The sequence below is a fragment of the Scomber japonicus genome, chromosome 23 (genome assembly GCF_027409825.1).
Source record: "Scomber japonicus isolate fScoJap1 chromosome 23, fScoJap1.pri, whole genome shotgun sequence".
Taxonomy (NCBI): domain Eukaryota; kingdom Metazoa; phylum Chordata; class Actinopteri; order Scombriformes; family Scombridae; genus Scomber; species Scomber japonicus.
The window spans coordinates 9,704,521-9,729,216 of NC_070600.1; the positions used below are offsets into that span (position 1 = coordinate 9,704,521).

The following is a 24,696-nucleotide window of genomic DNA, read 5'->3' on the forward strand; positions in this document are numbered from 1 at the left end:
TTAATTTGTCTGTTGGATTTGGCTCAATTTCATTCAGTATTGTGACAAACAGACATTATACTGAATGTTTATATAAGTGCCAACAGGTGTTGCAATGTTGTAACAGAGCCAAAGTCTTCTTCTTTTTCCTCTGTGGTTTTGACAGTTTTGATGCAATGGGTGTAGCGTTGTCCTCTGCAGGATAAAACAATAATTGCTTTGATCACAGCTCATATTCTTGGATATAGACATGCATTATGCAAGAATAAAAGAACTGTTTTTGTAATCAGTAAGTGATTCTCATGTTGGCCAAAGAAAGCTTACACAGAAAAACACAATATCCCTACATCAGACAGTCTCTTTATAAAAAGTATTCCTTTCAATGTTGTATTTGCAAACATGCTGGGCCTGTCTCAGGACTTCCACACAGTCTAATTAATCTCTGAATTCCTGAGCAACTACAACAAGTAACACTACATTAAATCAACTACTTCAAAAATGTGGGGATGACCATGCTGTAAACGGCACACATATTTACAACCTATTTTGTGTAGCCAGACCCAGTTTGATTCAGCTATTTTTCCAAGTTTGTAACTTGATGGTTAGTGAGCCCGTTGGTGTTCGTAATAAACACTACTGAGCTACACAACAGCTTGCACAGAATCTAAAAGCCTGAGGCTGTGTGTTAGATTTCTATCTTTAATCCTCCAAAGTCCAGACCCAGAACAAGACCAGCAGGCTTCAGGATAAACTCCAGGTTATTTCACAGTAAAATAAGCTGGTGTAAGCTCAGTAAGCTCCGAGGCCAGACAGCCAAGGGTTAAAGAACAGGTTGAAGTGTGTGGGTGGACTCAGCCTTAAAAAGTCACTCATGTTTAGATGATGATGGCCCTCATACCTGACAGGTCATATCTAGCGGGACCAAGCCATCTCTTCCTCTCGCTGTCTGTCAGGACATCCCCATAGAAACCGTAGCCAAGCAATGAAACAGAGTATTTGAGGAAAATGTTGTTGTGGTGCACTGAACACACATCCATCGGCTGGGAATCACCTGTTAAGACACACACAGCAAAGTCATAAAGCCATTACCTCTGTGGTTACTACAATATGTTTAACACTTGGATACAAAATCAGAACCACTTGCTGTGATAACTGAGCTTGGGCTTCCTAGACAACACTGATAACATCTGATAAAAATAAAACAAGATGCCGCCTCCCTGAACACAGAGATAAAAGACCCACGTGCTCTAAGTCTTTAAACGACTTTACTCACCCACAATGATGTGCAAAGCAGAAGTAACTGGATCATTGGTTCCCACTGTGGCAAAGCAGATACAGTCAGTGGACCCTGTTGGATAACACACAGGTCGATGGTCAGCCATTGTGAAACCGGAAAAGACATGTTAATGAAAAAAAGAAAAGAAAAATTACCTTTTCAGCTTAAAATTTTAACAAAACAGCACATTTTTATGGCAACCCTCCATTAATTCCTTCCATAGTTAAGAGATTTTCAATGTGATTTTGATTGTGAAAGAATTTCTAAGATGCTATAATCACAATTATTATACACATAGCGGCTGTATTCTTTCCTGAAAACCCTGTGGCATACTAGTAATCATATACAAACTAAGGACTAAGAATATACAGCAATACTAACAACTGTTTGTTTAGCACTGTTCCTTATTGCAGCCTCACAAAGTACAGCTGAGGTTGATGGGGGAGTCAACAGTTGGGCAGATATTTAAAAAAGAATGGATAAGATACAATTTTGACACTATCTGGACAGTTAAAGGATCTAGATGTTACAAGTCTTCCTGAGGGTAACATTATTCTGTACCAAATTACATGGCAATCTAACAGTCACTGTGACTCAAAATCATGCTTGTGGTACTTCACAGTGGTGCCAGAGGAAAAGTGAAAGGATCATCAAGGTACAATTTAAATATGTCGTCTGAGGACCATCAACATCTGTACAAAATGTAATGATAATCCATCCAGTAAGACATTTCCGTGGTGGACTGATTGACCAACAAATACTGACATCCCTAGAACCACACAAATAACATGGTTAAATGTGTGATAAATAAGACCATCTCTCCAATCAAGTAAAATTTCCCTTCTCACATTAACACGCCATCATCTTCATTTCACGCAACATGACACATTTGACATCCCCACTGATGCTCCACCCTGATGTCCCCATGTAAAGGAAACGTTTAGTTTTGGAAGGGGTGTACTAATATGTTTTCCTTCAAAGGGAACTGTCATTGCTCAGCTATGTGGCAGTTTTGTTTATTTGTATGCATCAGTGCTGGTTTGGCTGGTCCACCCAACCAAGCCTGTTGTTGTACGGATGGGTCATGCCTGTATTTCATTCTATAATATTTCTTTCTCCATGGCCACAAACAGGAATCAAATGCATGATTTGATCTCATGTCTTTATGAAATAACTGAGTTTATAAATTAATTACAGTGTGGAGTTTGTTTTCATCAACCTTTTATGTGTATATCAATTACGAACCTCCTGACAGAGCATCTTATGAATATTAATTATTACTTACTGGTAAAATGTCTTCAATTTTATTCCTTAGATGTTGTTATTAAATGTTATTTAATCAGATCATACTGCACAGACATGTTGCCTGCCTTTAGTGGCATTTAAAGCAAGGCACTTTTGGATTTCCTTTCTATCTGCATTTAACCCTGAATGATATCACTGATAATTACATATGCACACGTCTGGTCCTTGCTAGAGCTCTGTGTCTTTCAAAGCTGCAGCCACGTAAGAAGAATTCAATTGAATGATTATATTACACAGGAGTAAGGAGACGTTTCAGTCATAGAGTTAACTAATCGCATAGCTCCAGGCCGGTGGCTATCATCTGCTCACTTCAGCCAACAAATGAAGGATAAGAGGCATCCCCTGCCTTGAGAGATATGTTGAGTTAGACATTAAATCTTTCAACTTGAGAGGTAATAAGGCACTATCTCTCTTTCTGCACCACATGGCGCAATTTCAGACCTATCTGCCCTACTTTGATCATCTTCAAGTGGTGGAATGGACCTACTGCCACTGATAAAAAAAACACAGAGTGAGGGAGAGAGCAGTAGAGAGAAGGGAGAGAGTGAAATCTAACTAGTGATGTTTTGAGCTGGCTCACAGAAGTGTGACAGAGGAGATCAGGCCTGTCATTCAGCGGCGGACACATAGATGAGTATGAAGATGAGCTCTCTCTCACTCTCTTTCTTTCTCTTTCTCGCACTTGCACTTTCTATGAATATCACTTATCCGGCCTTTGCTTCTACTACTCCGAGCTTCATAATCACATTCGAACACTTTCCAATTGCTCCTGACAGCCATGCACTCCCTGCTTTTTTTGCTGAGCGTAAAAAACGTTGACATATGCCATTTGACTCTTCTAAAGCTACCCAGTAAAAGCCAACTGACTTTGAATGGATTTAAGTGGTGCACACAGATGTTCGATGATGTTCAGTCCTCAGATGTTCAATGTTTTATTCCCCTTAAGTTACTCAACCGCTGTAGCCTGTTGGCATATTCAGAGAAGAGAGCATAAATTGTCACAAGCCATATCCTCAGCAGAAAAGTTCCAGTGTTTTTATCTTTATCTCCCCAAAACTGCCTCAACACTAAGATCATCTTAGCAGGGAGATCATCTTTATCTTGGGGACAACAATAGAATCTGGATGCCTTTTAGTGCTGTCCCCAAAAAGGATATATTTTGCTGTTTGAATCCTCACTACATAAATGTATTTATAGCTATTCTCATGACAGTATCTTCTAACAACAGCAGTGAAACCCTTTTGAGCAGACAAGTGGACCGTTTGAACAAATGCCATGTATCTAAAAATCAGTAGTATTAGCAATGTGTAATAAAAAGAGTTAAATCTGCCAACAAGCTTTAAAAGAAGCATATGGACACAAAGAAGACCAAGTGTGCCAAGATGCCAGACAAAATTTACATAATCACCATTATTTGAGACTTGACAGGCACTAAAAGGACAGTTACAGACTGCTTTACAATTAAGGGAGATGAACGACAGAAAGGTGTGAATAATCAGTATGGTATAAAGACTCAATGATCATTATAGTTCAATACAGTTGGAGACGAGCAATGACAAAGTGTTCTCTGGGTATGGCTGCTGTTACACTGTACAAAGAAATTAGTTTAAAGCCCCTAAAAAAATGTGGTTTTACATCTTAAGTTTTTCTCTATGATGTTAAATACTCCTCCTATGATGAATGTATCAGCATTAGTTAAACTTTAACATTCAATAACTTCTTCATCAGGAATATCTGGGTATGATTTAATCACATTTGATTGACCTGGTAATGTAAGCAAACAATTCCACAACTCATTACATTTTGAAGCACATAAATATTACCTTTTCCAACCAATTCCCTCTGCTTTCAAACCAGAGAGAAAAGCAAGGACAAAATATCCCATGTGAAATAAACTGTTTTTTTTTGTTTTTTTTAAAAACGCATTTTTAACTTTGATGAAAGATTTTGCTTTCATGTAGGCTCATGTATTGCTCATAGTATGCCTAAGACTCTGATAAAAAAAACAGGTTTACCGGGCTTTTAAATCAATTTGCAAGAAAAGGTCTTTAGGCCTGTTCTGGAATAAAGCAATAAGCATTATAGCATTGCCATTACGAAAGGGGTTATAGCATTTTATAGCTTTGAAGTGTGCTACTTAAAATGAATCTGACCCATCCCAAATGAACGTGGACTCTCTGTTTTGCGGTTGATATTCAGGCAGCATGTTGATGTGTCACACAGGAAGTTGAATGTTGTTGCCTCACACATTTGTGGAATTAATTAATGATCATAAATTACTCTTGCACAGGCTGATGTTCAAGAACACAAAACAGAAACTAGAGCTAGTAGGCTAATTGCTGGTAAGCTGACATACACTTGTGGCTACAGTGGCTCAAGATGCAGCCTCTCTATCTTCTTTGGACAAAATGGCCTCTGCACTAAATAAAATATTATCAATATTATATTACTGGTGTTGATATTGTTCCTGTATTCTTATAAATGTCAGATATCTCCTGTCGATTATCAACAGTAATTTCTTTCAGTAAGACAACATTTGGAAGTAGAAAGGTGCCCTTTTTTAGCCATGGTGGCTAAAAGGCAATGTTGTTCATTCACTTCACCACTTTGATCCAGGCAGAAATATCTCACCATGTTCCTCTGTTCAAAATATTAATATGTCCAATGCATTGTGACCAAATTCCTGCAAACCTAATACCATACCCATCAGCCTCAGCTGCAAGTGCTAATCAGCTCATTAGTATGCTAAACACCCTAGAAGGTAAACAACCTACCTACTAAAAATTAGCATGTTAACATTGTCATTGTGAACATGCTAGCTAGATGTTAATATGTAGCTTGAAGCACTAAGTACAGTCTCATGGAACTGCTAGTGCAGCTGTAGACTCTTAGTCCTGTTTTTTAATTTAGCTAACTGCCTATTGAAATATCTGTGCACATGCATTACTTAACAGATTGCAAAAAACAGCCATAAGTTAAAAGTACTGGGGGGACGTTGGTATTCGTCATTTGAGCGATTGTTTCACCCAATATTATAATTAAAGCAAACCAAAGCACTTTTAATTCAACTATTAAAGTCCTTGAATTGAAATGGTACACTCATTGTGTAACAGCTTGAGTTTACATCCCAGCGGTCCTGAGTTTTCACTGACAGTTTAATGCATCTGAGCTGAAGTGTGGTGATGATATGTTAGACCTTTGTACAGGTTTCTGTGCAGACATTGCAGACCTGATATTCTCATTTGTCTGTGTTTGTAGCCTAATAACACAAAAAGTCAGCCTATCCAAATCATGGACAATTTTCCTACTATAACCATCAAGCTGTGCACCAGATTGCCTCCTATTGGTCTTCATATTCTGTATTCCTACCCTCATGAAAATTACAGTGATTTCAAAATGTCACTCAGCATGTTACCATTTATGGCACTTGTAATGATTGACCCTCCGCAAGCCCCTAGTGGGACCCCCTGTCCTGTTGCCATAGAGATTCTCTTATAAAACTCAGCAATGCCAGATCAGCGGGGCTGAAGCTCTTCACAACTGGAATCAATAACAGTTCTGGTGAGTTGGGTTTTTATGCGCGAGTGACCCGTACTTTTTCAAACTCTAGCACATCTTCTTTTTTTTGAACAATATCTTTATTGACTTTTTCCAGATACATTGACATTACGCAATATTTGTGACAGGAGAAATACAGTCTAGCACATCTTCTGTACAATTCTAAGGAAAACACTTGACATCCAACGTGCAAGTAAATCTTGTCAACAATCACTACATGCATATTCATGTTCTGTGGGACTATTTGGTGATGTGGAATTTATTTTATACTGGAGTCACTTTATTCTAACCATGTACTGTACAGCTAGTGATTTCCAACATTTCCCTGAGGGACTTGTGACAAGTTTGAGAGACCTCATGTAAACTTGGTGCATTCAGCTGCTGGTAATACTGTGGTAATACTGGATGTGTATGTGAGGAGAGCAACAGTGATGGTGAAAGTGTAACAAGAAAAAAAGTCAGAGACATGTCCTTTAGGCAAATTATTACATGTTGCGCCAGAATTACATTATGTTGTACAAAGGCTGGTGGTGAAGAGAAGTGGTATCTGATTCCCCCCCTTTAGGACTGAGTGTATAGGCAGAATGTTGAGCTTTAAAAGAATCCCATGCGCTTTACTTCTGGGGAATGATGCTCACCTCAGAAAGTGTATGTAGTTTATTCACCGAAACATAAGAAAAATACCTCAAACTTGACATTTTAGGTGGTAATATTCCTTTAATCTTCTGTAACTGATATGGTATACAGTTTATTTCCTTCATCTTAATCCTGTGCAATGTTTTCCATTCATTCACACAGACTTACCATCTTGACATGAAGTACTCCCATAATTTGACATTTAGAATAGAAACCATTATTGCAAAAAGTGCTATTGATACCCTGCTGTGTTCAAATCCTCCAGTAGTATAATAAAGAAAGCTTACCTGCAGGGACGATACCAATGCGTAGAGAGCATGGCACCAATTCAGCTTCTGATTGATTCTGGTCCACGCCTTTGTCCGTTTGGGTCCTGGTGACCAACCCGTGTAGGATCTCACTGAACATCCCATCTCCACCCACACACACCACCCTGTACACAGACATATGATATGCTTTATATCAGTACTTACATTTTAAACACAGTGCACATGAGTTTGATTTGAGCTCTGTGATACTCTGTTGAGGACATTTACAAGCCATACAGGTAGTCTGGGTTGCTCAGTTCAAATTCATATACATGTGTTTGCAATAAAGCGCAGCATCAAGAGAAAAAGAAGTACATAGCCAGAAAACCTTGACAATAACACAAGTAGGCAGCCAGCCTAACCGTGAAACCCTTCAATATACATGAATATCACGCTGTGGCACCCAGCAAAAACAACTTTTTAAGTCTGTCTCAAAGCCTCACAGAAATGGCCCTATAAATTGTATGAATTGCAGAGCAAAAGGATAATGGACTCTAACCTTGTTCTGCTGGACGGAATATCTGATGAATAGAAGCTGAACTCAGCGGTGCACTCGATAGGAAAAATCTTTCACGTTATTGATGCCCTTTATGTTCCACTATCAACTACATTTTACCCACACATGCTCCCTTTACTCACAAACGCAGCAATACTGTGTGCAGTGTGATTTCAATTTGACATATGTAAGAGATTTGTAGATTTAGATTTATTCTACAGATATTGAAAGTTATTCTAAAGAATGCATGTCTGCATGGCTAAAATGATGGTAGAATGTGAAAATTCTAATACACCTTTCTAGTGACTGTTTTATTGCTTTTAGATCTTAGCAGCTTTTTGGATACATTTCACCACTTGATTTAGTTGAACGTCTTAAGCATTTGGTTGGCATATGGGTAACTGTTTTAGATATTTATTTGGTTTTATGGCTGTTTCTCTTAAATGACCTTCTTTGCTAATCTCTGTCTACAAGTTGCCTTTAGGTAATATATCAGATTCCATTTTTTATGCAGATGATGTTGAAATGTACTTCTTCAATTTGAATATCTGCAATCATGGTCCCTCAACTTGGAATGATCTACCTGATGAGATTACTAGCTCTTTATGTTCATTTATATCTCTCCTAAACATGCATTAGCACACACATAGCATTTTTAACATTCAATTGGTTTTATATTCTATTGGTTAAATTTCTACTTATTTTATTGCACTACACATCTGGTGGTTCTGTTTGTTTGTGAATGAAATTATTATTGCGTGTTTGCAACTTCATCAGTGTACGTGTGTTTATCTGCAAAATGTTAGGAAATCCTAATCTAAAGACATTAATAAAGATTTTTTTTAAATCATAATACAGGTTAGAGAAATCCATATCTCAGGAAACTCTAAAGAAGAAAGTCTAAGATAATCAGAATCAAGAAACACACTCCCTTTGTCTCAATGATTAGAATGGATTACTGCACAACAGGGCCTCATACCAAACTTCAAATGTGCAATAACTTATAAATGGCTCAAAGGCATCCTCTCAATAACGTTATTACAATATGAATAGACTAGAGATAACTCAGTGTCACGGTGTAGTGTTGGAGTACTTACCCGTCATATTTATCCAGATTGGCCTCTGTTTTCAAGTGGTCTCTGGCATGATTGGCACGCTCTGTAACTATGGAGATGAATCAGATGACAAGTGTTTGTTCAATGAAAGGGAATGTACAGGCATAATAAGTAGACTCTTTGTGCTTTGACTAGCATAACAAGCATGCTATTACTGGCATTTGAAATACAGGACAAGGAGAACAACTGCACTTCTGAGACATTCACTAGAACCCTTCATATAGATTAATGTTCAGAGAGAGCATAGGCACAGTGGCACAAAACAACCTAATTCAGATATTGTATATTAGCCCACAAAATGAGGCCTGCATGAGCACACAAAAACAAAATTTCAACAGTAAATCAGTTTACCAGGCATATAATATCAACATAAATACAATCCTGCAATTCATAGCAGCTGTAGGAAGCCCAGTGTGAGTAGTATTCACTCTGATGGACCATCAATACCCCAGACTATGCGTAGCTGCAGCAAACACTTATTGAATAATAGATGTGTTTGGATACCCAAGCTTATCAACTATCACAGCTTCCATTAAGTTGGTTGTGTGATTAATGGCACTATAAGCCAAATCATATCCTTGCAAGCCTCTTCGGTCCCTGCGAGAGGCCACGTGGCAGTCGAGATCTATATGGCAGCCATTGCGACTCATTTTTTATTTAAATGTTGAGGTGTGCTACTCATATGGACTCACCAATCACGTCGGCTGAGATGCAGGCGCGGCGAAACAGCGGAGCCACCTTCTGCTCGTAAATACGCTTCCCTTGCCGCTTCCCCCCGTAGGGATTGATGTACACTAGGAGGCTCTTCGGCCGGTTGGCTGCAAAGTGAGGGAGGGGTATGAGGCAATCATTAAAAAGGGGTCTGTGTTTACCTTTCTTTTTTTTTTTTTAACAAATGTGTAAGTGACAGCAGCGTGATGAAGTTTTCATTAACCAGAGACCTTTCTCAAAATGCTCAGTCAAACTGACTGTTCACCGAAACACGCCTGCTCAAGAAATAAATGGTGTGTCTACTGACTATGGGAGGAGTGTGAAGCAATTCAGAGGCACTGCATCATTCGGTGATAAACCTACAAAGTGCTGCAATGGAGAATACTAAATGGCTTGTTTATGGCTGTTGTGGCGGACTGCGTTAAGAACAACAAACTGAGATACAGCAACTGCTCAAATTGAAAATGAATGGATTGGGATCAAGTGTTAAATGAGCACAAAGAAATATAGGGTGTGATATTGTTTGGCAATAAGACAAAAGTTCCATTAGATTACATAAATGGATTGCCAATGGCTGATATAAAGGTGTACTGCGGATCACGCTGGTGCTATTGAACACAGTGCGACTTCATCTTTACAAATGAATGTGCTTCATTTCTTAGATTGATTCATCCTTCCAGGCAAAAAAGGGGCCAACTAGACAATTTTAAATGGGTTAAACCTAATTTACACTCCTAATTTCCTCATGCTAGATACACACTAAATCCTGTAGAACCCAATAATGCAATCACTTTGTAATCATATTATAAGTCCCAAAGTATTAATTACTCTCAACTAGGTCACAAATATAATGCAGCAAAATATTCTTTGACTAATGGTTTAATAACGTTTAATGGCCATTTAATATGTTAATACATCATTGGAAAACATTATGTTGATTTCCTTACATCTCCATATTGAGCATGATTATCCAAACAGCTGTATTTTGATGGTTGAGTCAGCATGGATGACACAGATGTCTACGCACGAAGCTGGACTTCAGTGTTTTCAGAATGAACTGTGCAGCACAACATTCTCCAGTCTAACCTGATAGACAAACTACAGCAGTATCTATTTCTAAATCATTATGATGCCAGTGTGTTATATAATGTATTCGTAGTATATTGCTCTGGAGTAGCTCTTAATGATAGGCCACAGCAGATAACAGTAGATCATTAATGTAACTCTACATCCATGCCAGGAGTATATTTAAACCATAAACAGTAGAGCTTCATGCCTATCAGTATACTATATGATACTACTAGTGTGTGGCACTAATATGACACCTAGCCAATAAACTGATTCTGATGAAGACATTTGAAGTCCGAAGTACTTTACCAGGAACATTACACAGTTTACGTACTGAATAATGATAGCTGCTCATTGATAACTTGGATCCACTGCTCACAAAGTCCCTGACTGGCGCAGTGGAAGGTGACATCACTACACCGCCACTGGTGCTGCCTTGTCCGTCTCACGTAGGAAACTGTAAAGTAACAAAAAAGAAGAGGGGAACAGAAGGTAAGCAAGAGGAAAAAGAAAAAATGGAATTATACGAAAATGTGCTAGATATTTTCAAACAAAGTGCTGATGTATGTTTTTCATTTATTCATCTGCAAATTGTTATCTTGATAAATTAGTTGACAGAAAATGGTGAAGAATGCAGATTACAATTTCTTAGAATGCAAGTTGATGTATTTGAATGTGTCCAAAATCCAAAAGTATTCCATTTAGTTGAATAGAAAAGAGAAAATCAACAAATCTTCACATCTGAATGATCAAATTATTACAATCAAAATTTCTTTCTGTTGTTGTTTCACATCTAATTCCAGCTTGGTTCATCATAACTGTTGATGGAACACAGAAGTTGTTGCAGGGATTGAACTGTCAGCTGCTATGTTACACGTCTGTCTCTCTAACCAGTCTCTCTCTTACCAACCAACATGTCATAGTTGTAAGACATGATGGGAAAAAGTGTCAACAAAAGAGAAAAGCTGTCATCAAGATAAGACTATTCCTAATCAGATTTCATGTAATAACAACAAATGGGTGTGTGTTTTTTCCTTTCCCGTGATGTAGGTCATTCATTATCAAAAAGTACCTCCCCAGGTATGAATCACTGAGAAACACCCAACTGTCAGTGAGTATTTTAAGGCTCCAGGGCAGGGTTTTTTTTTTTTACGTCAGCAGGGAGGTGTCCATTCATTATTCTTGTAAACACTACTTGGCTTTGCAACAGAAAAAATGTAGTGTGAGAAGAATTCCCCGCCACGTGAGCCAATCAGATATGTGAATGAGTAAGAAATGAGGGTATGTGGAGAATGAAGGAGAAGTCAGTTAAGTAAAACACGCCTATGCTGATAGTCAGACAAAAAGTAGAGACACAGTCACATAATATCCTGCTAGGAACATCACTGAAATATTTACATTAAGGACCAAAAAATTCACTTGCTAAGCACTTTGACAGCAGATTCACCCACTAAGCATTTCAAAGTCAAATTATCACACTAAGCATTTTTTTCATCAGATAGAAAAGTTAACTTTCCAGGCGAGTTTCTCAGACCAAATTGCTTACAGTACCTTGTGCTTAAAGTGGGATAGGCAGAGACATGTTCAGAGTGGGTGGGAAATCATCCTTTAGTATGTTACATAATCATGATGTACTGTAAGTGATGAGATGTGTCTTTGAAGGCAAGTTTCTGAAGAAAGTGGGAATGCTGCTGTGTCAAACTCGACAAACTCTAACACCAGTAAAGGTTCACATTAGTGAGGTAATTTTTAACATTTGGCTGTGATAAATAATGTAAATCCAATCTTGTTTGGATATAATCTAATGGCTCAAAATCAAGCATTAGCCCATAAGTCACTGGCATGCTGCCATCTTAGACCCAGTCAGCTAAGCTATGAGGGACTCTCTTGTTAATGCATTACTTTCAAACCATGGAGCTGTCTATGGGCTTATTTCCAATGTTAGATCACTCGTGATTGGTGGAGCTGAACACACGCTCTTGGCACACTTGTGCCAAAATGTATCTGTGATGAGCTTTTAACCTTCTACAGTAAAATGAAAGCGACAGTGATGAAAAGTGACTTCAGGCTATGATTTTGGAAGGAACAAAAGGTGCTGCATTCATTTCCGAAAGGGACACTTCAGAGATTTATCATTGTACTTCCATAAAACTGGAGGACAGAGAAAGAGAGATAAAAACTAATAATGATCAACATTAAAGTAGCAGAAGCTGAAACATCCTGTCTTTCAGTAGATAGTATAGGTCAAGACCCCAAATCATTGAATCCTACACTTCCCCTAATGCAACTAAGGCCCCATTTATACGTACCCGGTTATTTTTAAAAACTGAGACATTATCCATCGTTTGCACCCTCCTTTCTCAAACGGAGAATTTGCCCCTGAAAACGATGCTTTTTAAAAACTCTGGCCAGAGTGGAGATTTTTGAAAACTCTGTACATGCGCGTTTGCATGTAAGCAGAGAAAAACTGAGATTTGGGGAGCCGGAAACTGCTCCTGGGTTAAATGCAACATTGTTTACGATCTACAGTCTATGTTTACAATCTATGGTGATCATGGATGCATGCAGAATAGCAGTCACATTTATGCTGGTGCAATCCCTTTATATTTGTTTGCATTTGCAAATACAAGTGTTGTACTATGTGGAGGAACGAAGTGACGTTGTTGTTGTTGCTATGCGGGATTCTGATTGGCTAACGTGGGCTTGAGCTGCTCTTGACAGCATATATACACGGTTAGTGTAAACGGAAACTTTTCTGAAAACGGACTGGTGTGCACGCAGTTTTTTTTGTAAACGGAGAGGGTGAAATGTCCGTTTATGAAAATAGCCGGGCACGTGTAAACATAGTCTAAGTAGTACTCACCATGACTAGTTAATTAAAATTGGTGGAGTACCCCTTTAAGCTTGTACACTGGTGTAGGTTTATTACCTGTGAATGGATATGGATGCTGCTCAGAGTGCTGCTTTGCTTTTTTCTGACTCCTCCTGGTCTCTGTGTCGTCTTGGTCGTTGTCTTCCGTCTTGCGGACAGCCACGATTTCACACAGTAGAGCAGCATGGCTGTGAGCTGCAGAGACATGAACATAATCATATTTTATCCAACTGATTTACACAATTACCAAAGCATGACGCCCTTTTGCTGGCACAGTTAGTCTGTATAATGACTTATTTACTCTCTCGCACCTTCATAGACACACATTGACAAACCAAAGCAACTGTAGAGCTGGATGTTATAATATACTCTACACCAAGCACAAAGGTTATCAGAAATATTTTTATGATAAAGCTGCCATAAAAAACTGTTTTAAATTAACAAAAGGATCCCATGACTTCTGTATTGAGAAATAGGTTAGTTATAGTGACAAAACCACAGAGAACTATCCCCTCAGTTTGATGAAGCAGGTTAACATTCTTCATATAGTTTGGTTTTATGGCTTACACTTTAACCTGTCTTAAAGTGACTTCACAATGGCAGCCTATTAGTTATTTCACAGACGGTTAAATGAATGGGAGGAAAACACAGCCATATCCCAAGAGAGCGGGTGAGGAGGTGGTGAAGGAAATGCATTCCCTTGTTCTTCTTTCCCACGGGAACCAGATTCAGGCTGCTAGTCTAAAATGACTTTGGGATGAAAGACTTTGGCAGCACTTAAATGGCCTGTTCATTAACCGAATTTGTCAAGAATGGGGTGATCTGGTTCCTCCTGGCAGGAAAGTGACGGGGTAGGTCAGTCACATTAAAAAGTTGCTAAGTGACATCAAAAAATATAAAAAAGGTATCCATTCATTTCACTGGGGATTTGGGAAAATAAAGGGAATTGATGGGGAAACAGCTTCTTTGAACATATGTCCTGATGGTAAGTTGGTCAATTAAACAAAAAATCAAATCATTAAAATAAGGCCTTAAATATAGGGCTGGAAATAGATCAATATTATATCAATATCCCGATATGAGACTAGATATCCTCTTATATATTGGATATCGTAATATCATGATATGGCATAAGTATTGTTTTTTCTTGGTTTTAAAGGCAGCATTACTGTAAAGTGATGTCATTTTTTTAAACTCACCACGCTGTTCTAGCTATTTTATTACTAACCTTCACCCACCTAATCATTATATTCACATTACTGATGATTATTTATTAAAATCTCATTGTGTCTACTTAAACACCTACAACATGGACTGTATAAAGAGGTACAACTCAATGCTCAGGAGGAAAATAGGTCCCACAATATCATTTTCCCTTGTGTTTCTATACGAATAAAGATCCTGAGCATCCAAAATGGATCTGCTACAAACTCAAAAGTGCACTTTGGCACTGGGAAAGGACACTATTACTTGCAATGAGTTTAACTGACCTCTTCAACTGCATCACATACAAGCATTCCACTCTCTCCTACAAATTTATTCAGCTGATATGGTGAAATGGATGGGAGGGAGGCATGGCATATTATTTCTCTCCTGGGAGTCTGAGGGAATAGGATTTCATTTCTTTCTCAAATAAAGATGATGCGCCATGCAGGCATGAATAACTTTATGGCCATCGATATTCACACTTTGACAAATAGGAAGAAGAGTTATGGCCATATGGGTAATGGCTTTATTCAGAAAGAACAAGAATGAGAAGTTTCACTCCAGCTATTTGAAAAATGGCACCTATTGCTCTGCCAAAGTAGTTGTTGGTGTTGAATTAAAATATAAAATGGATTACTGAAAGTTATTGTGATTTATATATTCTATCCATTTTCTATATCGCTTATCCTGTTCAGGGTTGCGGGGAGGGCTGAGCATGTGTCGCAGGGCTAAAACGTATACAGTAGAAAGTCACACACATATACAATATAAAGTTTGTATACCTCCTAACACCTTTGGGCTGAGGGAAGAAACCAGAACACCCAGGGGAAACTCAGACAGGCACCGAGAGAATGTAAGCACATTTAAACCTTACATTTACATTAAGTAGTTACATCAAGTAATAAATTACATTACACCATTAAGCAAAAAAATAGTATCATCAACTCAGTGGAATACCCTATCTGATGACATGAGGAGCTGCAGTTTCATCAGCACATTTAAAACCAAATTAACAAGTCTGTTAAAAGCTTCTCAGCTCTGTTACCACTGACACCACATGCAGACATTGTATGTGATGTGCTTTAGGTTTATGTTTAACACTGCAACATGGTCCCAACAAATACATTACAGTACCACTACTAATATAAAGAACAGTAGGCTATCCTATTCTAGTTCCACTTTCTTATTAGGTTATAGGTTTTATTTTCTATTTTATGTTACTTCTACATGAATGTTTTTTAACATGTGCTCCTACACTATGTTTTAACATCATTATTATGTCATTGTTGCCTGTGGCCACAGTGGCCGCTGTTACTTTACATTTTTTCTTAGATATGATTTTTCAAAGTAGACAATTTGACTTGTCCAAGTGGAAAACGTCTGTTCTGTTCAAGTGTCCCAGGAAGGAATTGTGACATTGAACAACAGGACCCTATATTGTTTTAAAACTATAGCAGGTGACTCATTAATTTTATTACTTACACCTATGCTTTTTCTTGTGACATGTATAATGTCTTAGACTCACAGGTAGGTCTTTAAATGCTTCACTCATAGAGACTGAGGACAATCTTCCAGACTTTATTAAAACTGTGTGGAAACAATTAGAGATTCTAAAAAAAACTTGCATTGCAGTACCAGTCTAAAGACTTTAGAGCGGCACATGCAGTTTATCACAGAGGAGAATGGGGTGTAAACATCATTTCTGGTAAGGCATGTCTTTGATAAAATGTCAAGGGCATAGCTCTGTTAGCAGCTGTTCTTGATGTTGTTCAAGGAACTACTGTGTATTTAGAAATCCCCGGACTTTTGTAGGTGGAGATCTCTGATTACATGGTATCATAAGATTAATAATGGCTCATTATTGACAAAGGAATTTAGGTAGCCATGTCACACTGACCAGTCTTAAGGAAATATCTTACACAAACAGATCAATAAGGAAGTTTATTGTTTCAGCTGTTGATTTAATCACACCTTCTACGCACGTACATGTGACTGTGGAAAGTAAAACCCAGCAGGAAAGTAACTTTTGACTCACATCAACTTCAACAGTTCTTTTTCCCCAGTGTGCAACATGTAATACTAATATTCTGATTTATCACTGAAATGTGTGGATACGGTGTTTTGAGGAGGATGTTCTAACATGCCAAAAATCATTTCATGCAAGTATAAACAGATAAGCAGAAGCAGATTATCTTTGGTAAAAGGTTGCATGTTGATAGTCCAAATGAACAAAAGATTACAACAAATTGTATTAGATGTGAGATAATTTGACATGAAATCTTGCTTTTGCTGTTTATTTTTCCAGTGCCAAACTTGTACCCAAGATATGCCATATGACACTTTGCTGAATATATTATATGTCCTATCTTACACATTTTCATGTTTGTTATCTTAAGCTTCCAGGCTTACAGTGACATCCAAAAAATAAAAAAATGCATGAAATCGTTGCTCTGTAATAGATTATTAGGCAAATCCACCTCTATCAAAGACAAGGAGCCATCATTCATGATTGAGTCAGTACAGGCGGTGTTGCTTTCTAGCTGCTCAAACACTTCTCTGGGTCAACTCGGTCAAATTAACCTCAAAAAATGAAGCACCCAGCAACAGTTCCAGTGAACTGTGTTAGGGAAGGAATTGGAAACAATAGCTGACATTCCCACATTCCAGCACTGCTCCAATAACCCTGCCACACACACACACAGACACACACACAGACACACACTCACAGAGGCATAAACAAACACACTCAGATAGATATGCACACACAAGTACACAATAATCCCATAACCACACACATACACAGAGAACACATACTTGCACACAAATTCCCTACTTTTTAGCTCAGTGCAGTCCCTAAGCTACACGCTAAGCCCTCAGTCATACAAGACAGAGATCCTCTCTGCTCTGCTCTGACATACTTTTCTTTGTGCTTGAAAAGAATCTTAGCACTGTCAGTCAGTCTGTGCTGCCTATTCATACCAGTATGTCACAGTGTGTTGCTGTGAGTTGAAAAGGTCTGCTATCTGCAAAAAGTCAGCTTTTTGGGAACTGGAAGAGGATTTTTTTTCTTTTTTTTCTCTAATGTGTGGAAGTTGTTTTAAATTTAAAGTAAAGCATTCAAATGTAAAACAAAGGTGATGCTAGGGTGTCATTTAGGCCATCCATTTTCCTCACCTATCTTATAGTGAAAGGCTTATGGAATTTGTTTTTTTATCATTTACTTATTTTGTCATTTCAAAAATACCAAATTTGTGGCACCAAACCATTGCTTGCCATTACTTCTGCTCCAGCTAACAGTTTCCAAGACGGTAAACAGTAGATGTGACAAACAAGTACAAGAAAAGAAGCTCCAACATCTCAAACTACAAGATGTACTGAAGGAAACCACAAATAATGACACAGGAAGGATTGATTAGCTCAAAATGAAAAACAAACGCTTGTATTATCATTCAAATAATATTGAAGGCATAAGTGATTACATTTGTGTGACCTGGAGCGTGACGCTCAGTGTTTGTATAACTGACTCACGATTCTCAGCAGAACCTAATCACAACAACACTTGAGACTGCAGGGATATAAATGTTTTCATATAAAGCCAGAAAGTATTAACTAAGTTAATAGTGAAAAGGAAAAAGAAACTTCCAAAAATTATTTTTTCTGACTCGTCTATTCTGCCCCAGTGTAGCTTGTGTAAAAGAAGACTGTACATCATTCACAGCATGATTTATGTGTAGCCTAACCCTAAAAAAACCTAAAACTAAAGATATTTTCCCAACAATTCTCAAATTAATCATTAATGCAATAAATTACATGTTGAGGTATAATTCAGTTATTTAGAAAAATATGCTTATTCATTTTCTTACTGAAAGTTTGATGGGAAGATTGACACCACACTTGTGCCTGCAAGCTAAACGTCAAGTACAACAACCAGCTAGTTTTGTGATGAGTCTGGAAACAGCTATATAAAGCTAGCTAGCTAGCTTACCGTAGCTCTGCCCAAAGGTAGCAAAAGCCACTTACCAGCACCCCTGAAAATGTGAGTGTGAAATTTGTCATGTTATGGTTTTACAAGGTGTTAAGTGCACTTCATATTCTGTGCAGATTATAGAGATGAGATACATGAACAGAAATATGATAAGTAGTGAGCTTTAGAGGTCCTGGTAAGCGAGTTTTTACAAGGCAGACAGCCTCTTGTCTTTTTCTAAGCTAAGCTAACCATCTCCTGGCTGTAGCTTCATCATTAACAGACAAAGTAGTATTTCCCAAAATGTCAAAATATTGCTATATTAGTACAACATTAGACCCTATGTATATCTAGATTGAGATTGTTCCTGTGTTTGTCATATGGAAATTTGCAAATTGATACTTTACTGCCCACTGTCACCTAGTTGCTAACTAGGAATGTGGGCTTTTAGAGGTTTTTGTGGGCTTTTAGAGGTTTTTATTTTGTATTTTTTACAATTGCTGGAGCAATAGGCGTGAATCAAACAGTAACATTTAGGGCCAGAAAACCTTTACAAATATGCTCAAAGTCACTATAAAGCTTTGTAGAGCTAAGGGGAGCTGACTTTGCAACTGGGTTCATCGCTACAAGAGTCATCTTTCACATTCAGTTCAAATTGCTATAGTTTGTACTGTCTGTTTTGTACCTTTGTACTTTTTATAGCAGATCATAAGGTATCTGTGTTTGTTACAATGTATATGAAAAATACTTTTGTATGATCCTGCCCATCCTGATTCCCTAGAACAAGTGTCCGACTGTACACTGCTAAATAGGTTTCACTTCAGGCTTCAGTTTCTCCCCTTGAGGGCTTCTGGTTGCCAATGGGAGTATTGCCAAGTTCAAAGAGACAATCACGTGGAGTAAGTACAGGGAGCAACATAGAAAATGATTCCCTAACCCTGGCATGTATAACTCTATCAATGTGCAAGACAGGCAGTGGGACATCGAATTCTGGCAATGGCGGTACATTGCTTTGCCTGTGAATGAATGTAATCCGTAACTCTGGCATTGTTAGTGCCTTTCTCTACTGTGCCAGAAACATCGAAGTCCTTAGGGCACAGGGTGCCACTGGTTTCCATTCAAACCACATGATAAGGATTAACACCTGTGATGCAATGAAAACATTATTAAAGGGCCAGGACCAGTGTGAACATCTGTGAGTTGTTATACACGTGATTGTATACACCAGTGGACCTAATTGGCTTTTCACACTGAGAACTTAAGTTCTGTCTTTTTGCAATCCCTTCTCACAGGTTCCATATGTCTACAAACTGTGACAGTTGACCTTTTATAGAGGCTTAAACATGTAAAAATTACCCAGTAATTCACAAGAAAAATGCAAACTTTACAGGAAAGTCTGATAAAAAGAATATAACTAATGTACACAAAATAAAGTCATAGCCCTACCCCCTGGTTTATCTTCAGATCCCTTGCTGGGGTTCCTTTATGTTGGGAATCACTACTATACAGACTTTGTTACCAAGAACATTAAATATGTTGTCTCCATTCAACACATGATTGTATCATCCAGGTGTTAGATTTGGGTTGTGAACAGAACCTGTCTATAAAAGAGAGCAATGGTAAGCATAGAGGTTTATTTGAGTGAATGTTATATTATAAGCTGAACATAGCAATGAAGTTTAAAATCTGTGAAGTAGCTCTTTAACAGCTGAAAAACAAGCAGTACTTGACGAGGATTAAGACGCATGATCTTGGCAATAACTGTAACCATGAAACAAAGAGGATCTTTGTGTTAATGTAATGGAGCTTAGGAGGTCAGCTAAATTCAGCTCTTTGAGTAGGAAATACTTTCAACCATATAATTTAAGAATGCGGTTCTGAAGAGAGGCCATTGTTCAAGAAAATGTATTGAAGTTGTTACTGGGGTAGAAACCACTGCAAGTGCCCTTCCTTTTGTACCTTCAAAAGTACTATTATATTCTACAAGTAATGCAAAATGCAACTTTTAGTTTTATTTTCTTTCCATTTGTAAAGGTCATCCCCTCACTGATTTTTTTGTTTTGTTTTGTTTTACAATGGATGGAAACAACATAATAAGACCAATAGGAGTGAATCAAACAGTAATATTCAACAAGCATCCTCACTGTCCATTTTTAAAACTTGTCTTAAAACCCATTTTTATTCCTTGGCTTTCAACCGTGCATGAGACTCTGCTCCTGTTTCAGTGTTTTATGGTTTGTTTGTTTTTCAGTTATTGTTTTATTGTTTTTAATTTGTTTTAATTGTTTTATGTTCCTGTGTGTATCTATTTATGTACATCACTCTGTTTCAGCTGTGGTTGTTTTAAAGTGCTATATAAATAAAGTTGAAGTTGAAGTAAAATCTAGGGCCAGAAAACTTTAACAAATATGCTCAAAGTCACTATAAAGCTTTGTATAGGTATGGGGAACTGCAGAGTCAGCTGATAATTATGTGGGTTCATCACTATGAGAGTCATATCACATTCAGTTCAAATTGCTATAGTTACGGATTTATACCTTTATACTTTCTATGGTGGATCAAAAGGTATATGTGCTTGTTACGATGCATATATACAATCTTTTTGATATGATCCTGCCCATCCTGATTCCCTAAAACAAAGTGGCATCCCACCTAACAGGATTCCATTATACAGGTTTCTTTCACCCTTTCTAATGTCAAACACAACACCTGCCAATTCTTTGTCACACCTTAGATGTTTTGCACACGGGTGTTAAGACTTACCTCTCAGACATTCTTTCATCAGCACCGACAAAATTTAAGATAGTGTACCGTAGATGTGGAGATGATTGTCATGAATTTGATCCAAACATAATATCCAATGTGCTCTTGTGGGTGCACCAGAGATTTTGTGTTTGTGTATATGATATCTCTGACAGCCCAGCGCCAGGCCTCACCTTCTTTTAGTCCTCTGACAACAACAAGCTGTCATCATATTCATATTCTGCTGTTGTTCTCTGCACCCCTCCCCGTACACAGTGGATCAAAATGTAATCCCTTTATTGTTACTGAGGTTTGGCACTAACAATGAGTTAGAGGACAAGCCAGCAGAAGCTTAAGGAAATGCTTGGATCCTTAGGTGTTCCCACACTATTTATGCTTTTTTCTTTATGTCATTCTTATTTTCCTTTTTACATATTGCATTCCAGGTGGCATGCAATATAGAAACAAGACATGAGATCTGGCAGAGGGTGTAAAACTGATAAAAAACTGTTTATGTAGTTGGGTGATGCACTCTGATACATAATCAGTCTTTGGCTCTGACACTTAGTTATCTTCGCTCTTTACTTTTCTTTTTATTAGTATTCTTTGTATTCCTTCATTCATTTTGTGGATTGCATATGCTAGCACAGTTTCACAGGAAAAGCATATGTTTGTATTACTTTTCTTTTTGATGGGTTTTTTCTGTATGGAAGGCGATTAGTGCCAAATGTGAAAAAATGTATTTGAGTTCTGTGTCTAGAGTCAGAATTCTGTGATTTACATTTTTAACACTTTAATACTCTTTTTTCTATAATACCTTTTTGAACGCCTGTCATTGGGAGAGTGCATATATTCATTAATATTTCAAATATTCCACAGGCTAAAGTACACATACTTTGTATACAGGTACCCCATGGGGATGTGTTGAACATATTAAACTATGTATGTATTATGAACAGGGGGTTTAGCCTCTGGGCCGCTACTTTCTTCACATATGAATCACCTCTTTCAGAAGCTGGGCCAGCAAGCAGATGATGCAGCAATCGCATGCATTTTCTTCAGGAAATGCAAATCTTCTAGTTAGCTTTAGAGGTCTCGATCTTTACTATTGACCCACGTTGCAGGTAAATAAATGCAATCAATGTAATGAAAGGGCCTGTATCACTGCCGGTGATGCAGTATAAACCTGCACAGTTTACCCAATATCCAGCTGTCGTCTTCTGGCAGTGTTTTTTCTGTGTACCTCTCTCCCTCCCTCAGCAGCCGTCTCTCAATGTACAGACAGGGCTGTGCATTGAGCACCAGCTTTAGATTACAAAGCGTAGATCTGCCTGGGTACACATGGCAGTGAGCTGTCAAACAAGACATGTGGATTTCTCCCAGGCACAATGGGTGTATTAAGGCAACGCTTAGGCAAACAGATGGAAAAGAAAGGACAAGCAAGGTGGAAGGTATAACAGTAGAGGTGCAATAACACTGCTTGGTGGAAATACTGGATGGTGGAAATCATTAATTTAAATCAATGATGCAAACTTCATTTTTAGTAACCTTGATTTTCTGTATTGAACATACACTTGCTCTGGATCTCCTTTTACAGTATATGCTCTGCTTAGAATTTTAAGCCATTTTATAAACTGACAAAAAATTAATCAGAAACTATTTTCCTCATTTATAACTCATTTAAGTCATACTAAAACATACTGTCAACAGCCTCTGTTCTAGTTCCAAATATGAAATGTGTTGGTTTTCTTAGACTTCAATAATAAATCATTTTACACCTATCCAGTAAAATATCTCCAAATCTGCCAAATGTACTGGCACATAACTTTGTACAGACTAACTTTGTACATATAGATTTTGCAAAGGGATTTTAGAACTAGGTAATTCTGTAATGCTGATACCCTATTTTAGCCTGCTTGCAGATACTTTCAGTATCGCTATAAGCGAATCCCTGACTCTAACGTGTTGGATCTGTATCCAGCTCTGCCATATGGGAAAGCAAATATCTAAACCCCCCTGGCCAAGGGAGATATCCAGGCTTAGAGGGCCTGGGGAAGTACTACTCGCTAAGCATAGTGATTTGGAAAAAAGAGAAGACACTCTCTAAAGCATATGCCATGATTTATTCAAGATTTTCTTCCAAGATGGGAGCTTGCATTGTATCAGAGAAGTGACTCAGGCATTATGTGGACATAGGATTTACTCGAGGCTCAGAGGCCTTGCCATCTCGGTGATTGGATTTTGTTTGTGTGTCTGTGAGGGTAAGTGCGTGTATACGAATAGTAGCCCTGGCTAGGATACCCTGTCTTGATCTCTACTCAGCACATCTGACTGACAGATGCTCTGATTCGACCAAATCCACTTAAATGTCAAGCAGTAACATTCACTAATGTTGTCTAAACTAAAGCATCAGGGTCAGAGTGATGTTTACAGCTCCTAGCAATTCCTCTTGGCATTTATGGCACTTGCGTGTCAGTTTGATGTTAAGGAAAAGATATCGGGCAAAAAAAAAAAAAAAAAGGAAAATATGAGCTGAGGAGAACCTGTCAAATGTAAGTCACGCTGCATGATTTTCTGCTATCAGTCAAGATTAACTTTTCCAGTCTGCTTGGAGCTTTCTTAACTTATAAATGTTACTTGATAGAAACTGTCAAAATTGCACCGACTAGTATCTGTACTTCCATCGATCATGTTTCTCATGAATTCCCAGCTCTTTTTTTTTTCTCCCCTCACATTTTATTTTTCAATCTCAATCAGCTACTTTGAAAAATTGTATTCAAAGTGACAAAGTGACCGAAATCCGTGTCGCTCCTGACGTACTGCTGACATGTGAGATTTTACAGCTGCTAATCTAAGGTAAACACAAAGGCCACGCAGAGAAGGAATTGTAAAATGTTTGTACAGATGATGATGTAACATTTCAAACGTGTGGACTCCAGAAATAGACCGTTGTTCACGTGACTGTAAAGATGTAAGGGAAAATTTCTGTCAGTGCCACCTCCGTCTTTATCTTAGTCACTGATTAACTACAGTGTATTCACTTGTAACAATATCTAAACTCTATTCAAAGACTGCATGTGAATAAGGTAAATATAATTATCTACTTTAGATTGCTTTAACACTTAATGCCATACAGTTTTCTTTTAAATAAATGTGCCTTTCTTCCCTTTCCTTTTTACAACTGTGTTTCATGTTGAAATTTCTGCATATGTATCGCTGGCAAAGTCTCCTTGTTTGATTCTTAACTCCAGGGTAAACTGACCTGCTCTTGTCACTGTGATCACTATAGGGGGGGGTTTGGATTTGATGTAGCCGAGTTGAACACTGACTCAATAAATGGAAGTCTTTATGGCAGGTTATTATAGGACGCTTGATACCACTTTGAGGAAGGTCAATGGCCAGGTTGAAACTGAAGTGTGCAGTGCCAGCTGTAATCACTCCACTCGATATGGTACAGTAA

The 24,696-nt window shown here is 38.0% G+C and overlaps 1 protein-coding gene across 1 annotated transcript in view; it reads right to left on the reverse strand.

Moving 5' to 3' along the window:
• cerk (ceramide kinase) overlaps positions 1–24,696 on the reverse strand; it is a 36,667-nt gene that overhangs the window by 10,116 nt on the left and 1,855 nt on the right. The window contains exons 2-8 of the mRNA XM_053314232.1: positions 13,382–13,519; positions 10,787–10,909; positions 9,366–9,491; positions 8,656–8,722; positions 7,042–7,187; positions 1,253–1,327; positions 878–1,030 (exon numbers count right to left, since the gene is read on the reverse strand). Coding sequence (XP_053170207.1) covers positions 878–1,030; positions 1,253–1,327; positions 7,042–7,187; positions 8,656–8,722; positions 9,366–9,491; positions 10,787–10,909; positions 13,382–13,519 — 828 coding nt within the window. The remainder of the gene's footprint in view (positions 1–877; positions 1,031–1,252; positions 1,328–7,041; positions 7,188–8,655; positions 8,723–9,365; positions 9,492–10,786; positions 10,910–13,381; positions 13,520–24,696) is intronic.